Here is a 17,214-nt window from a genome sequence, read left to right as displayed (position 1 = left end):
CTTTCTATGAACCAGTCTGCCATCCAGTCCTCCCATTAAGCTGGTCTGCCCTCTCTTCCTATGAACCAGTCTGCCATCCAGTCCTCCCATTAAGCTGGTCTGTCCTCTCTTCCTATGAACCAGTCTGCCATCCAGTCCTCCCATTAAGCTGGTCTGCCCTCTCTTTCTATGAACCAGTCTGCCATCCAGTCCTCCCATTAAGCTGGTCTGCCCTCTCTTTCTATGAACCAGTCTGCCATCCAGTCCTCCCATTAAGCTGGTCTGTCCTCTCTTCCAATGGACCAGTCTGCCATCCAGTCCTCCCATTAAGCTGGTCTGCCCTCCCTTCCCATGAACCAGTCTGCCATCCAGTCCTCCCATTAAGCTGGTCTGCCCTCCCTTCCCATGAACCACCAAACTGTTTGTAAAAACGGGCTATACAAATAAAATTGCCTGGCAACAGGTGAACCTCGACCTCGTTGACCTCCGATCCCCAATATCAGTTATTGATCCGAGTGACACACACACATCAAGTTGTGTGTGTGTGTGTGTGTGTGTGTGTGTGTGTGTGTGTGTGTGTGTGTGTGTGTGTGTGGTTGTGTACCTTCTCCAGTGAGGGAACCAGCAGGCCTCTCCATTTCGGTGAGTTCTCCTCGTTGAAGAAGTCGTACTGCAGCTGCATCGCCTGCATCGCTGCTGCTGCTGCTAGGGGTCTGGACCAGGACCAGGACTAGAGACCAGGACCAGGACCAGGACTAGAGACCAGGACCAGGACCAGGACCAGGACTAGAGACCAGGACCAGGACCGGGACCAGGACCAACCGCCTGATGGACCAGTTCACATGGACGTGGAGCGGCCGGGGAGGGAGAGGCGGAGAGCGGCCGCTGTCACCGCGACCATCGTCGGCCAGCTGCGGTCAGATGTTCCGCCGCTAGCTGTTAGCTCCGTTTGCTCCGTTAGCTCCGCAGCTAGCCGTTAGCTCCGCCGCTAGCAGCTCGGTGTCTGTCCGGGGGGGGGCTTGGTTCACCGGGCCCACGGCGGCATGGTGGCCGGGGATCGAACCGGGACTGGAGCAGAACGGGGAGCGGAGGTGCTGAGCTGGCTGTAGCCTGTTAGCCTGCTAGCCTGTTAGCCTCATATACAGTCTATGGTTAGCATGTAGCCTGTTAGCCTTGTATAAAGTCTATGGTTAGCCTGTTAGCCTTCTAGCCTCATATACAGTCTATGGTTAGCCTATTAGCCTCATATACAGTCTATGGTTAGCCTGTAGCCTCACACAGTCTATGGTTAGCCTATAGCCTATTACCCTCATATACAGTCTATGGTTAGCCTGTTAGCCTCATATACAGTCTATGGTTAGCCTGTTAGCAGCGGTTAGCCTCATATACAGTCTATGGTTAGCCTGTTAGCCCCATATACCAAAGTCCTTCTAGGCTCTATGTTCTCAATATTAGAGCGTCTCTGTCATATACAGTCTATGGTTAGCCTGCTAGCCTCATACAGTCTATGGTTAGCCTGTTAGCCTGCTAGCAGCGGTTAGCCTCATATACAGTCTATGATTAGCCTGTAGCCTCATATACAGTCTATGGTTAGCCTGTAGCCTCATATACAGTCTATGGTTAGCTTGTAGCCTGTTAGCCTCATATACAGTCTATGGTTAGCCTGTAGCCTGTTAGCCTCATAGACAGTCTATGGTTAGCCTGTAGCCTGTTAGCCTCATATACAGTCTATGGTTAGCCTGTAGCCTGTTAGCCTCATATACAGTCTATGGTTAGCCTGTTAGCCTGCTAGCAGTGGTTAGCCTCATATACAGTCTATGGTTAGCCTGTTAGCCTCATATACAGTCTATGGTTAGCCTGTTAGCCTGCTAGCAGTGGTTAGCCTCATATACAGTCTATGGTTAGCCTGTAGCCTCATATAATAGTCTATGGTTAGCCTGTTAGCCTCATATACAGTCTATGGTTAGCCTGTTAGCCTGCTAGCAGTGGTTAGCCTCATATACAGTCTATGGTTAGCCTGTTAGCCTGCTAGCAGTGGTTAGCCTCATATACAGTCTATGGTTAGCCTGTAGCCTCATATACAGTCTATGGTTAGCCTGTTAGCCTGCTAGCAGTGGTTAGCCTCATATACAGTCTATGGTTAGCCTGTTAGCCTGCTAGCAGCGGTTAGCTTGGACCGGAGCTGCTGTCCGCTGTGACCGGCGCTGGGAGCGGACACACGGGGAGCTGCTGCCCGGCCTGTCGGTGCTGCTGCCCGGCCTGTCGGTGCTGCTCCGCGGGCCACAGAGCCTCTCCTCTGCGGCGGCTTGTTGCTTCACTCTCTCCCCGCTCTGCGGAGCCTCTCTAGCGGCTTGTTGCTTCTCTCCTCTGCGGCAGCTTGAAGCCTCTCTGGCGGCTTGTTGCTTCACTCTCTCCCCGTCCTGTGGAGCCTCTCTGGCGGCTTGGAGCCTCTCCTCCCCGTCCTGTGGAGCCTCTCTGGCGGCTTGTTGCTTCTCTCCTCCCCGTCCTGTGGAGCCTCTCTGGCGGCTTGTTGCTTCACTCTCTTCCCGTCCTGTGGAGCCTCTCTGGCGGCTTGTTGCTTGTCTCTCTCCCCGCCCTGCGGAGCCTCCTGAACAGCGGCTCTTTGCTCCGGACTGCGCCCGGATCAGGAGCTCCGAGCCCGGCCTGCGGACAGAGCTGAGCCGGCCAAGGGGAGCGGGGAGCGGGGTTCGGCTGATGTTGAGTCCGCTGTGCGGTACCGTAGACTGTGGAGCCACTGAGCATGCGCAGTACCGTAGACTTCACTGTGGAGCCACTGAGCATGCGCAGTACCGTAGACTGTTTTTTTTTTTTGTTTTTTTACAAACTTTATTATCAAATGTGAAACATACAAACATGACATTATACAAACATGAAACAACACTAAAGTACAGAGAGTGCATAATACATATAGCAGAGCTTGACAAAAATAAGAAAATGAAATAATAAATAAATAAATAAAATGAATAAAAATGAAAAATACAATGCATCCAGATGCATATCCAGAAGGATGATTATGAACAATAAAGAGCCAGAAAATAAATATATGCAAAAAATTGAAAAACAAAACAAAACAAAACAAAAACAGTAGAGATTTTATCTAGCAATATGGACCATGATCTTTTCCATAAGACTGGACGTCTTCAAAGCTTTCTAGTACCGTAGACTGTGGAGCCACGGGGCATGCGCAGTGGTGGGCAGCGCTGACGTAGGTGGGCGGGGCTTCCCGGTGGGCGGGGTCACACGAGACGGTGCGTGGCAGAGCGACGTCAGCGACGTCAGAGCGACGTCAGCAGCGCCCCCAGCGGCCGCCGGAGGAACTGACGCTGTTTACATGATGAGAGCACCTCCATCCAGAGAGGTAGGGTCAAATAACAGGAAATACAGACCATAATAGATGGATGGATGGATGGATGGATGGATGGATGGATGGATAGATGGATAGATAGATAGATAGATAGATAGATAGATAGATAGATAGATAGATAGATAGATAGATAGATAGATAGATAGATAGATAATGGATATTAAATATAAAGATATAGGAAATGATCAAATAGAATGAGTTTATAACACATATGTAGCCTCCAGACCTGTGCATTCTAGCTGACCATATTTTTAATGAATGGTTGTTGTGTGTGTGTCTAGAGTATTTATCGGTCTATTTTTAAATTGTGCATTTGCCTTTTATTGTTGTGTGGTGCTGGGACAAATACATTTCCCTCCTTGGGGGATTAATAAAGTTAATTCAGTTCAATTCAATTCATAAAGTATGAATTGGTAAGACTTTGAAGCATTGTTATATCTCATGATTGTACTTCGCTGTTGTGATGTAATGTAGGCTACATTAGCTATATGTCGACCGCTAACGGAATAAACCAAATAAAACAATGAAACAATATGTCGACCGCTAACGGAATAAACCAAATAAAACAATGAAACAATATGTCGACCCCTAATGGAATAAACCAAATAAAACAATGAAACAATATGTCGACCCCTAATGGAATAAACCAAATAAAACAATGAAACAATATGTCGACCCCTAATGGAATAAACCAAATAAAACAATGAAACAATCATCGTCACCATTATAATGTTTATTGATTATTTACAGCTGAAGATGAGAAGCCGACAGAAAACGTCCAGCAGAGGGTTCATGATGTACCTGAGGTCGGGGTGGGGGGGGGGGGTATTATGGGGTATCATGGGGTATATCCTTGTCTGACACAACTACTCAGTCAACACACACTATTATTATCATTAATATTATTATTGATCGGTGAATCAGTTGAGTATCGATGATGATTATTGACATTTCACCTGAAGTTTCTGTTCGTCACAGAAACGATTAAAATGACGTCGCAGCAAAGAGGAACTGAAACCAGATTTTACCCCAGTACAGGACCAGAACCTGTTTTAATTAAAGGGATACGCCAACTTTTTTTTTTACGTGTCTTGCCTCACTCCCGAGTCCATGACCAGCAGGTAGACACCATCCTTTCAACTGTGCGTGCAGTAACAAGGGAGATAGAGCCGTATCGCCATAATTAGCTTAGCTCAAACACTGGAAGTGTATAGGTAGTGTTAGCCTGCCTCCACCTAAAGTCGCTAATTAGCTTAGCTCAAACGCTGGAAGTGTATAGGTTGTGTTAGCCTGCATCCTACCTAAAGTCTACTACATCGAGGGTAGCTTAGCTTCCTATTTCAAAGTAAAAGCACAAATTCTATCGTCATGGTTTTCTGTATGTAAAGGGCAACGGGTGTTTTATTTTGTGAAAGTAACCGGAAGTGCGTTGGTCTAGGCTAGCTTGAGTAGCGCCGAATTCGTCCCAACAAAATTGTAAACAGCTGGTATTTAGACAAATTAACGACACACTGCTGATCTAAACGGCTACTTTCTCACCTAAACATGTTTGAAATGTGGATAAAGTGATATATTTACTAAGCTAATTAGCGACTTTAGGTGGAGGCAGGCTAACACTACTTATACACTTCCAGCGTTTGAGCTAAGCTAATTAGCGACTTTAGGTGGGAGGCAGGCTAACGCTACCCATACACTTCCAGTGTTTGAGCTAAGCTAATTAGAGACTTTAGGTGGAGGCAGGCTAACACTACACTTCCAGTGTTTGAGCTAAGCTAATTAGCGACTTTAGGTGGAGGCAGGCTAACACTACCTATACACTTCCAGTGTTTGAGCTAAGCTAATTAGAGACTTTAGGTGGAGGCAGGCTAACACTACCTATACACTTCCAGCGTTTGAGCTAAGCTAATTACGGCGATACGGCTCTATCTCCCTTGTTACTGCACGCACAGTGGAAAGGATGGTGTCTATCTGCTGGTCATGGACTCGGGAGTGAGGCAAGACATGAAACAATAAATGTTGGTGTATCCCTTTAAGTATCGGGGTATTAGAGGCTGAGGGAGGGGCATGATGGGGTATCAGCCGGTAGAGGAGGGGCATGGGGGGGTATCAGGATTTCAGAAGGCATCACGGATATCATGGAGGAAGGGTTAAATTACAGTGTGGGGTATCAGAGGGTATAAAGAGTATCACAGGGTATCAGGGGGTATCACAGGGTATCAGGGGGTATCAGGGGGTATCAGCCTGCTGAAGTGAGACTGAACTGAAGACAACTGAAGACTGACAGTGGACCAGGACTCAGCTGGACCACTGGTTCTGGTCCAGAACGCCTCATTTGGACAAAACACGGAACCAAAACCAGTTTTATTTACATGTGAACTGGGTCCAAACCTGCTGCCACTCTGGTCCCGGTCCAGGTCCAGGACCAGGACCAGGACCAGAGACCAGGACCAGGACCAGGACTACAGACCAGGACCAGGACCAGGACCAGGACTGATGTTCTAAGGGTCTACGGATCTGGATCTGCAGGTTTGGACCAGCGGGTCTCAGTCAGTACGTTTACAAGACGCTGTGAGTCCGGTTCGATGCACTCGCCTCCTGCCCAGCACCACAAACAGGAAGTCCAACAACAAGTATTTATAAAACAGAAAGAAGAAGAAACTGCCTCGCATGCTAGCAGTTAGCTGCTAGCAGTTAGCTGCTAGCAGTTAGCCGCTAGCAGTTAGCCGCTAGGAGCTTGTTCATTGGCTGTTTGGCCGGAGACGAGTCGACCAGGACCAGGTTCGATGCCGACGAGCCCAACGGTTCAAACAGAGGGCGCCAATGACTGTTATCGTCCAATGAAATGGCGAAATGGCCTCATCCAGCCGTAACCATAGCAACACTGTGTTTGTAAACGTACTGACTGTGTGTGTGTGTGTGTCTGAGAGACACCCGGACCAAGACCATCTGAAGACGCTCCGCCTCCAACCGTCTAAGCTCCGCCTCCAAACGACCAAGCTCCGCCTCCAATCGTCTAGGCCCCGCCCCCTCAGACGGAGGACTGGCGGGCGGTCTTGGACTTCAGCGCCCCGGCGGCGCCCAGGAAGGGGAAGGCGGTGGCGATGGCGCCGGACGCCACAGTCAGAGCGAGGCTCGCCCAGGCGCAGTAGATGGACCAACCGTAGCCGTGGTCGACGTCGTCAGGGAGACCGTAGATGAAGGGCGGCTTCCGGGAGAGGTCGTAGGTCACGCTGGCGGCGAAGGTGCACAGAGAGATGGTGCAGAAGATCCCTGCAACAGAGCACACAGATCAGACCGGATCAGACCGGATCACAGACCGGATGGACCAGTCTGCCATCCAGTCCTCCCATTAAGCTGGTCTGCCCTCTCTTCCTATGAACCAGTCTGCCATCCAGTCCTCCATTAAGCTGGTCTGCCATCTCTTCCTATGAACCAGTCTGCCATCCAGTCCTCCCATTAAGCTGGTCTGCCATCTCTTCCTATGAACCAGTCTGCCATCCAGTCCTCCCATTAAGCTGGTCTGTCCTCTCTTCCTATGAACCAGTCTGCCATCCAGTCCTCCCATTAAGCTGGTCTGCCATCTCTTCCTATGAACCAGTCTGCCATCCAGTCCTCCCATTAAGCTGGTCTGCCATCTCTTCCTATGAACCAGTCTGCCATCCAGTCCTCCCATTAAGCTGGTCTGTCCTCTCTTCCTATGAACCAGTCTGCCATCCAGTCCTCCCATTAAGCTGGTCTGTCCTCTCTTCCTATGAACCAGTCTGCCATCCAGTCCTCCCATTAAGCTGGTCTGCCATCTCTTCCTATGAACCAGTCTGCCATCCAGTCCTCCCATTAAGCTGGTCTGCCATCTCTTCCTATGAACCAGTCTGCCATCCAGTCCTCCCATTAAGCTGGTCTGTCCTCTCTTCCTATGAACCAGTCTGCCATCCAGTCCTCCCATTAAGCTGGTCTGCCATCTCTTCCTATGAACCAGTCTGCCATCCAGTCCTCCCATTAAACTGGTCTGTCCTCTCTTCCTATGAACCAGTCTGCCATCCAGTCCTCCCATTAAGCTGGTCTGTCCTCTCTTCCTATGAACCAGTCTGCCATCCAGTCCTCCCATTAAGCTGGTCTGTCCTCTCTTCCTATGAACCAGTCTGCCATCCAGTCCTCCCATTAAGCTGGTCTGCCCTCTCTTCCTATGAACCAGTCTGCCATCCAGTCCTCCCATTAAGCTGGTCTGCTCTCTCTTCCTATGAACCAGTCTGCCATCCAGTCCTCCCATTAAGCTGGTCTGCCCTCTCTTCCCATGAACCAGTCTGCCATCCAGTCCTCCCATTAAGCTGGTCTGCCCTCTCTTCCTATGAACCAGTCTGCCATCCAGTCCTCCCATTAACTACCTGCCATAAGGAACAACAGTCCAGAAACGTGCTGCGTCAGACTTTCCTCCCAGAAGAACCCGACCGAGGCCACGATGCTGCCGCACAGCAGCACGGCCGCCGCCATGCCCAGGAAGCCCGCCGTGATGCGCCGCAGGTCTAGAGACACACACAGAGAGACACACACAGGGAGACACACACACACACAAAGCAGTTTGTAATGAGCATCGTTAATGAGGAGGCACAGACTGTGTTACCATGGTAACCTCCCCACTGTCCCTCCATATTGTTACATAAAACTGTCATGGCGTGTTTCTATGACAAGTAGGAAGAGACTCTGCTGATTGTGTGTGTGTGTGTGTGTGTGTTCTTGTACATGCTACGTTGTGAGGACCGGAAAGAGTTTTTAAACAACAGACTGAGGACATTTTGGCCGGTCCTCACTTTTTCCAAGGGCTGTTTGAGGGTTAAGACGTTAGGTTATAATTAGGTTTAAATTAGGTCTAGAGTAATGGTTAAGTTTAGGTTATAATTAGGTTTAAATTAGGTTTAGAGTGATGGTTAAGTTTAGGTTATAATTAGGTTTAAATTAGGTTTAGAGTGACGGTTAAGTTTAGGTTATAATTAGGTTTAAATTAGGTTTAGAGTGACGGTTAAGTTTAGGTTATAATTAGGTTTAAATTAGGTTTAGAGTAACGGTTAAGTTTAGGTTATAATTAGGTTTAAATTAGGTTTAGAGTAATGGTTAAGTTTAGGTTATAATTAGGTTTAAATTAGGTTTAGAGTAATGGTTAAGTTTAGGTTATAATTAGGTTTAAATTAGGTTTAGAGTAATGGTTAAGTTTAGGTTATAATTAGGTTTAAATTAGGTTTAGAGTGATGGTTAAGTTTAGGTTATAATTAGGTTTAAATTAGGTTTAGAGTGATGGTTAAGTTTAGGTTATAATTAGGTTTAAATGAGGTTTAGAGTGACGGTTAAGTTTAGGTTATAATTAGGTTTAAATTAGGTTTAGAGTGATGGTTAAGTTTAGGTTATAATTAGGTTTAAATGAGGTTTAGAGTGACGGTTAAGTTTAGGTTATAATTAGGTTTAAATTAGGTTTAGAGTAATGGTTAAGTTTAGGTTATAATTAGGTTTAAATTAGGTTTAGAGTAATGGTTAAGTTTAGGTTATAATTAGGTTTAAATTAGGTTTAGAGTAATGGTTAAGTTTAGGTTATAATTAGGTTTAAATTAGGTTTAGAGTGATGGTTAAGTTTAGGTTATAATTAGGTTTAAATGAGGTTTAGAGTAATGGTTAAGTTTAGGTTATAATTAGGTTTAAATTAGGTTTAGAGTGACGGTTAAGTTTAGGTTATAATTAGGTTTAAATGAGGTTTAGAGTAATGGTTAAGTTTAGGTTATAATTAGGTTTAAATGAGGTTTAGAGTGACGGTTAAGTTTAGGTTATAATTAGGTTTAAATGAGGTTTAGAGTAATGGTTAAGTTTAGGTTATAATTAGGTTTAAATGAGGTTTAGAGTAATGGTTAAGTTTAGGTTATAATTAGGTTTAAATGAGGTTTAGAGTAATGGTTAAGTTTAGGTTATAATTAGGTTTAAATGAGGTTTAGAGTAATGGTTAAGTTTAGGTTATAATTAGGTTTAAATGAGGTTTAGAGTAATGGTTAAGTTTAGGTTATAATTAGGTTTAAATTAGGTTTAGAGTGATGGTTAAGTTTAGGTTATAATTAGGTTTAAATTAGGTTTAGAGTGACGGTTAAGTTTAGGTTATAATTAGGTTTAAATGAGGTTTAGAGTAATGGTTAAGTTTAGGTTATAATTAGGTTTAAATGAGGTTTAGAGTGACGGTTAAGTTTAGGTTATAATTAGGTTTAAATGAGGTTTAGAGTAATGGTTAAGTTTAGGTTATAATTAGGTTTAAATGAGGTTTAGAGTAATGGTTAAGTTTAGGTTATAATTAGGTTTATATTAGGTTTAGAGTGATGGTTAAGTTTAGGCATTTGTTTTGGATGGTTAAGGTTAGTGTTAGGGGCTAGGGAATACATTATGTCAATGAGTGTCTTCACAAAGATAGCATCACAAGGATGTGCGTCTGTGTGCGTGCGTGTGTGCGTGTGTGTGTGTGTGTGTGTGTGTGTGTGTGTGTGTGTGTGTGTGTGTGTGTGTGCGCTCACGCAGCAGGTGCCACTCGTCCTGCTGGATGGTCCTGGTCAGGTTCAGAGGGATGTTCCTCAGTCTGATTGGCTGAGAGAAGTGGTACTTGATGGGCGTGCAACGGTCAGCGATACCTGGTGAGACAGGTGAGACAGGTAGAGACAGGTAGAGACAGGTGAGACAGGTGAGACAGGTCTCTAACAGCTAATTAGCGGTAAACATTTATTATTACCAGTTTAAAAAGCTTCTTAGCTGACGTTATGTCACGCTAATAGCATTAAGCTAGCTGGATTCTACACAAACTGTAGCCTGTGTACTGTACACAGTACACATGCGTGCGTGCGTGTGTGTGTGCACGTGTGTGTACGTGTGTGTGTGTGTGTAGACGCCCGGGGGGGCATCTTCCCCCAGTAGGGGGGGCGTCTTCCCCAGGCCCTGGGGTAAGATGCCCCTTTTCAAGATTTTACATTTTGTTTTATCCACCATTTTATTTTCCCATGATCCATTGCGTCACACCACAACGGAAGTCGGTTATCAACTTCCGTTTCACTCCGTAGTAGCATTCTAGCGAGCGGCTAACTGGTAGCGTTAGTCACCAGTTCTAGCGAGCGGCTAACTGGTAGCGTTAGCCACCAGTTCTAGCGAGCGGCTAACTGGTAGCGTTAGCCACCAGTTGCGCAAGTGGCTAACTGGTAGCCTTAACCACCAGTTCTAGCGAGCGGCTAACTGGTAGCGTTAGCCACCAGTTGCGCGAGTGGCTAACTGGTAGCGTTAGCCACCAGTTCTAGCGAGCGGCTAACTGGTAGCGTTAGCGGCTAACTGGTAGCGTTAGTGGCTAACTGGTAGCGTTAGCCACCAGTTCTAGCGAGCGGCTAACTGGTAGTGTTAGCGGCTAACTGGTAGCGTTAGCCACCAGTTGCGCGAGTGGCTAACTGGTAGCGTTAGCGGCTAACTGGTAGCGTTAGCCACCGGTGTAGGTACCACATGTGGGGGCTCCGGGCTGCCAAAACCGTTTTGACTAAATCTGATGTTAAGACTAGAAAACGAATTATTGAACAAACACCACCACTTCTGTGTGCACGTTTTTGTAATTAGTCATGGTTATCGTAGCCGTTAGCTTAGCTGCTGCTGACAGCTAACAGCAGCAGCTAAGCTAACAGCAGGACGTCAGCTGTTAAAACCCTCCCGTTGTGGGACACGACATGAAACTACTCCAGTTAGCTCAGTCATGTTGGAACTCAGATATCCGCTGGAGAAAATAGTTTTTTCATGGAGCGTTTATTGAGTTATTTAAGACACTGCTAACGGCTAACAGCTAACAGCTAACGTTAATCTAAAATGTAATGAATGGAGTGTCATGGCGACACCCAGCGTCGTTGGTGGTGGATAATAACAAAGTTGTAGTCTGGTGTGATTTGATTATCCTCTAAATGTGTTCACTTAGTCATACTTCTTGTGTACATAATATATAATATTATTATGTTGACATTCAAATTATTTATATTTGGACATAAATGGACATGTTCTTAAGGGGGGGCAACTTACCCCGTTCTACCCTATTATACAGGTTCTATGTGGTAGTATTTAAACAGGTACTCGGGCGTACATGTACTCGGGCGTACATGTGTCCCAGTTTAATATAATAAAAACTGTATAAATGTCTTTAGCAGCAGGGTTCCTGCTGCTAAAGACATTTATACAGTTTTTATTATATTAAACTAAGCCTAGTATACTACTATGACTACACCAGTGTGTTATTTGAATAGCTTAGTACTTAATTCAGTACCGAGCTGTTCAAATAACACACTGGTGTAGTCACATATTCATGTATTAAATCATTTTAAAGGTGCAGTGAGTGAGGTGGCCATTCATTCAGTCATTTAGTCACATATTCATGTATCAAATCATTTTAAAGGTGCAGTCAGTGAGGTGGACATTCATTCAGTCAGTCATTTAGTCACATATTCATGTATTAAATCATTTTAAAGGTGCAGTGAGTGAGGTGGCCATTCATTCAGTCATTTAGTCACATATTCATGTATCAAATCATTTTAAAGGTGCAGTCAGTAAGGTGGACATTCATTCAGTCATTTAGTCACATATTCATGTATTAAATCATTTTAAAGGTGCAGTCAGTAAGGTGGCCATTCATTCAGTCATTTATAAACACACTTTGTTATATCAACTAAGTCTGTTAATTGCATGATAATCATGTATACAAGCTATTTTAATATTTAAACTGACATTTTAGTTTGTTGTAACGACAGGAGCAGGTTCTTGTTCTGGTCGAGGTTCCAACACGTTCTATGGTTTACTGCAGGTTCTATGTATTAGTACAGGTTCTATGTATTAGATGTATGTATTATTATGTATTATATTATTGTATGTAGCCTATAGATATTTCTATGAGTTAATATGTGAGTACATTAGTTCTGTGTAAACACCTAGACAGGTGTACTAGTATGTTGGTACCTCCACCGATGCAGTAATGATGATGTCATGATAAACAGTGTGTGTGTGTGTGTGTGTGTGTTAGTGTATTATTAGTGTTGATAGGTTGTATAAATAGAGGCTCTGTGTGTTAGTGTGTAACGGCCTAGACAGGTGTGTTAGTGTGTTGGAACATCCACCGATGCAGTAGCACACTGATGATGTCATGGTCAATACTGATGATGTCATGGTCAACACTGATGATGTCATGGTCAACACTGTGTGTATATTACACACTGTTTATATATACAGTGTGTATCTGGAGCCTGTACCTTGGTGGATGAGCTTGTAGATGTCCTGGTCCTGGTGTGTGTTCTCTGTGTGTTGTGTATAGTATATATATACACACAGAGAGCCCTGGTGTGTGTTCTCTGTGTTTATATGTGCATATAGTATATATATGTGTGTATATGTATGTATTTATATATATTTATATATATGTATTAGTACCTCTGTCTATGAGCTTGTCTATGTCCGGGTCCATCCCGGTGCAGTAACACTTCCTCCAGAGTCCAGAGTGGGAGGAGAACAGCTGTGTGTGTGTTTATGTGTGTTTATGTGTGTTTATGTGTATATATAGAGTATAATGTGTATATATAGAGTATATATAGTGTGTATAAGTACATACAGTGTGTATTAGTACCTCTGTCTATGAGCTTGTCTATGTCCGGGTCCATCCCGGTGCAGTAACACTTCCTCCAGAGTCCAGAGTGGGAGGAGAACAGCTGTGTGTGTCCTATAGGTGTTTATGTAGTATAATGTGTAGAGTATATAGAGTGTGTATTAGTATATAGAGTGTGTATTAGAGTGTGTATTAGTACCTCTATCTATCAGCTTGTCTATGTCCGGGTCCATCCCGGTGCAGTAACACTTCCTCCACAGCCCAGAGTGGGAGGAGAACAGCGGGCGGCCGCAGTCCGTCTCGAGGATTCCCATCCCTAGAATCGCTCTCCAGTTTTCCAGCAGCTCGTGCTCGCGGCTGCCCACGTGCACCGGCTTCATGCGCGCGACGTCGCGGTGGCTCGCGCCGCCCCCGGTGCTCCCGGTGTCCAGCAGCGGGAGGTGGTAGATGGGCATCTCGCGGTTCTTCTGGTCGTTGGACTCGGACCCGGTCCGGTCGCAGTTGTCCTTGTGCCTGCGCGTGTCCGTGCGGTACCAGTGGTCGGTGGAGAGCGCGGTCACGAGCAGCAGCAGCGCGAGCACGCTGAGCGCGAGGCTCACCGCAGACACCGTCACCGTGGCCATGGCCGGCCGCGCGCGCTGCTGGACCCGGACCGAGCCAGACCCGGTCCCGGTTCGAGTCCCGGTCCCAGACCCGTTACTCCCGGTGGTCCCGTTACTCCCGGTGGTCCCGTTACTCCCGGTGGTCCCGTTACTCTGCATCATCTTCTTCTTCTGCTGCTGCTGCTGCTGCGGCCATCCTCCTCCTCGCGCCCGTCAGCCGTTCCCCGTTGTCATGCCGACTGGAGGAAGGAGAGGAAGATGAAAGGACCACCGCGCGACCGACCGACCGAGAGCGCGTCGTCAAGGTGACCGCAGGTAGCGCAGCAGCACCGGAAGTCTCTGCAGCCGCCTTCACAATAAAAGCCTCTCACTGACTGACTGAATACTGTGGCCTGGAGGTGCAAATCAACATTACAAAACATAAAACACTTTTACAAATTCTGAAACAAATTTACATTTCAGAAAACAAAACTACAAGTCTTAAAACAAAGTTACATTTCAGAAAACAAATTTACAAATTGCAAAACAAATTTACATTTCAGAAAACAAAATGACAAATAACATAACACTTTTACAAAGACCAAAACACTTTTACAATATCTGAAACAAATTTACATTTCAGAAAACAAATTTACAAGACACCAAACACTTTTACAAACACCAAGACACATTTACAAGTGGCAAAACACTTTGACAAACTGCAGAAACAAATTTACAAAAAGGCCAACATCAACCGGAAAGGGAATGTACCAACCCCGGGGTTGACCCGGAAGTGAACGAGGAGCGGTCATGACGAGTTCTCGTCGTCAATGGAGAAGCTAATGGAGACCTGAGATGAGCGAAAGAGTAATGTTTTGCCCCTATTGTGGCAAGCACATGAGCCATTGACGACGAGAACTCGTCATGACCGCTCCTCGTTCACTTCCGGGTCAACCCCGGGGTTGGTACATTCCCTTTCCGGTTGATGTTGGCCTTTTTGTAAATTTGTTTCTGCAGTTTGTCAAAGTGTTTTGCCACTTGTAAATGTGTCTTGGTGTTTGTAAAAGTGTTTGGTGTCTTGTAAATTTGTTTTCTGAAATGTAAATTTGTTTCAGATATTGTAAAAGTGTTTTGGTCTTTGTAAAAGTGTTATGTTATTTGTCATTTTGTTTTCTGAAATGTAAATTTGTTTTGCAATTTGTAAATTTGTTTTCTGAAATGTAATTTTGTTTTACAACTTGTAATTTTTTTTTCTGAAATGTAATTTTGTTTTACAACTTGTAATTTTTTTTTCTGAAATGTAATTTTGTTTTGCATCTTGTAAATTTGTTTTCTGAATTGTAATTTTGTTTTGCAACTTGTAAATGTGTTTTCTGAGATGTAATTTTGTTTTCTAAAATGTAATTTTGTTTTCTGAAATGTAAATTTGTTTTCTGAAATGTAACTTTGTTTTAAGACTTGTAGTTTTGTTTTCTGAAATGTAAATTTGTTTCAGAATTTGTAAAAGTGTTTTATGTTTTGTAATGTTGATTTGCACCTCCAGGCCACCGTAGACTGACTTCACCTACACACACAGAGATACACAAGTAGCAAACAATATGGACCGCTTGTTGTGTCTGCAATAAAGATTAAAAGAAAAAAAAAACAAAAAAAAAAACACTGTGAATGATCCTGCTGCTGTGAAACTCTGCACTTTGTCCACTACACAGCATCAGTACAGTAGCTGTGTGTGTCCACCACACATAGTTAATGTACTGATGTGTCCACCACAGTATATGACAGGGGTGTCAAACCTGCGGCCCGTGGGCCAGAACCGGCCCTGCAGACGGTCCAATCCGGCCCTCAGGATGAATTTGTCAAGTGCGAAAATTTGAAATTGCACATATTTTTATCAAGAAATTTCAAGTGGTTCATAATATGTTTTGTAAAAGGATAGTCCAGTAACTGTAAAACATCTTATTAATGTACCAAAACAGAGGAAAATGTCAGTTTTTTTTAGATATATTTAAAGGTTATTATGCTATTATTTTACTGGTCCGGCCCACTTGAGATTAAATTGTGCTGTTTGTGGCCCCTGAACTAAATTGAGTTTGACATCTCTGGTGTCTGACAACCAACATCTTGCTGCTAGAAGCACTTTGCACTTTGCCTCTCAATGACTGACTTAACCTAAACACACACAGGTAATGATATAGGGTGGAGTGAGTACAGTTGAAACACCTTAATATCTTTCCCGCGCTGCAAAGCTGAGCCGCCATCTTTACTCAGCACATGCATATTAACATCCTCTCTGGTTGTGGGAAATGTGAAGAGTTTTAGCTTCTCCAGTCCAAAGATATCAGCAAAAGTCTTTTTACTAGGGTCAGAATTTCACTTTACCATCATGTCGCTTCCACAAGGAACATCTTATTATCCTTTAGTGACCATCAAACATAACTTACATCATTGTAAACGTTATTTTGTGCCCTAAAAACTCACATATTTCATGCTATCCCAACATGTTAGGTCACTGCACAATCTAGAGAAATACACAAAGTGGTCAGCGAGGTAACACAACATCTCAACTGTACCCTGATAGAGTTGTATTACATCACATCAGTGGTAAGTTGTGCAGTGTCGGCTACGATAACATGTTATAAGTCATAATAAGACCAGAAACACAAAGAAAATGGGAAAAAAAACTAATATTTGTGATACAAGAACAGTGTTATATTAATATATACTATTAATATTATAATTCTATGTTATATAATAATATTTATATTAATAATACAATAATATTCCATTGTTTTTCTTTTCTTTTTTAAAGTTTATTGCATTTACAGTTGATGTTCAGTCATCAATGGGTTTCAATAGGTGTCTCAACTGTTACCATGGTACCGTCTCAGCTGTACAGGTATGTGGTGGTTGAGGTTGAGACGGGACCGTGGTAAACATGCACCTCATGTTTATGACCTGATTGTGGAAAAATTAAACAAATAATAAAGGATATTCTTCAATAATAACTTAGTTTACAAACTAATTAAACTGCATATGAAAAATCACTTGTTTTCAGTCTATAGTTTTTTTGCAATATCTGTTCAAAAATGGAAAATCAAAAAGTGTCTCAAACGTACTGGGTCTACCCTGCAGAAACAAACACACAAGTACACAAACAAACACAGAGATTTGATTTGATTTGTTTATTTTCACATATCAAAAGTTAAAAAAAGATATAAGATATAAAATCCAAGACAATGTGAAGGAGAAATGCCAAAAAAAACCTTCTCCAACTACGGCTCTAAGATAATGAGCATAGACACATTATGAGGTACAAAAACTATAAATACATAATAAGTACAAACATGGTTTAACATGATTTAACATTGTACGATGCAACACAAAAGCTTGATAAACAATGATATAAAGTAATCCTAGTTTATACAGGCAGACCATGTGGAAAGTACTGACTGGTTAACAGGAGAGACTTTAGTGCTCTGAGTCCTAAACTGTTGTAAAGATAAAAGTTAAAACAATGTGCAGGTAATAACTTCCATCTTCTAGGTCGGTGATGAAGTAACACAACTGTGATTGAGACGTACATCAACAATACTGGGTTCTAAGGTGACAACAGTTACGTGTGGAGTAGCTGTGAAACTGAA

The 17,214-nt window shown here is 43.9% G+C and overlaps 2 protein-coding genes across 2 annotated transcripts in view; both read right to left on the bottom strand.

Annotated features, from left to right (window-relative positions):
• The window catches only part of sos1 (son of sevenless homolog 1), a 45,173-nt gene extending 43,549 nt beyond the window's left edge, over nt 1–1,624 (bottom strand). The window contains exon 1 of the mRNA XM_083969881.1: nt 584–1,624. Coding sequence (XP_083826007.1) covers nt 584–670 — 87 coding nt within the window. The 5' untranslated portion in view covers nt 671–1,624. The remainder of the gene's footprint in view (nt 1–583) is intronic.
• A 4,768-nt stretch (nt 1,625–6,392) lies between these two features.
• tmem178a (transmembrane protein 178a) lies at nt 6,393–13,710 on the bottom strand (the record flags this gene model as incomplete). Its single annotated transcript, XM_083971096.1, has 4 exons — nt 13,192–13,710; nt 9,901–10,014; nt 7,747–7,884; nt 6,393–6,634 (listed from the first exon to the last, which is right to left on the bottom strand). Exons 1-4 carry the CDS (start codon nt 13,613–13,615, stop codon nt 6,393–6,395), a joined length of 918 nt encoding a protein of 305 aa, XP_083827222.1. The 5' UTR covers nt 13,616–13,710.
• Nucleotides 13,711–17,214: the final 3,504 nt, after the last annotated feature.

Source organism: Trachurus trachurus (assembly GCF_905171665.1).
Source record: "Trachurus trachurus genome assembly, chromosome: 1".
Classification (NCBI taxonomy): Eukaryota; Metazoa; Chordata; class Actinopteri; order Carangiformes; family Carangidae; genus Trachurus; species Trachurus trachurus.
This window is presented reverse-complemented; position numbering and strand designations above follow the sequence as displayed.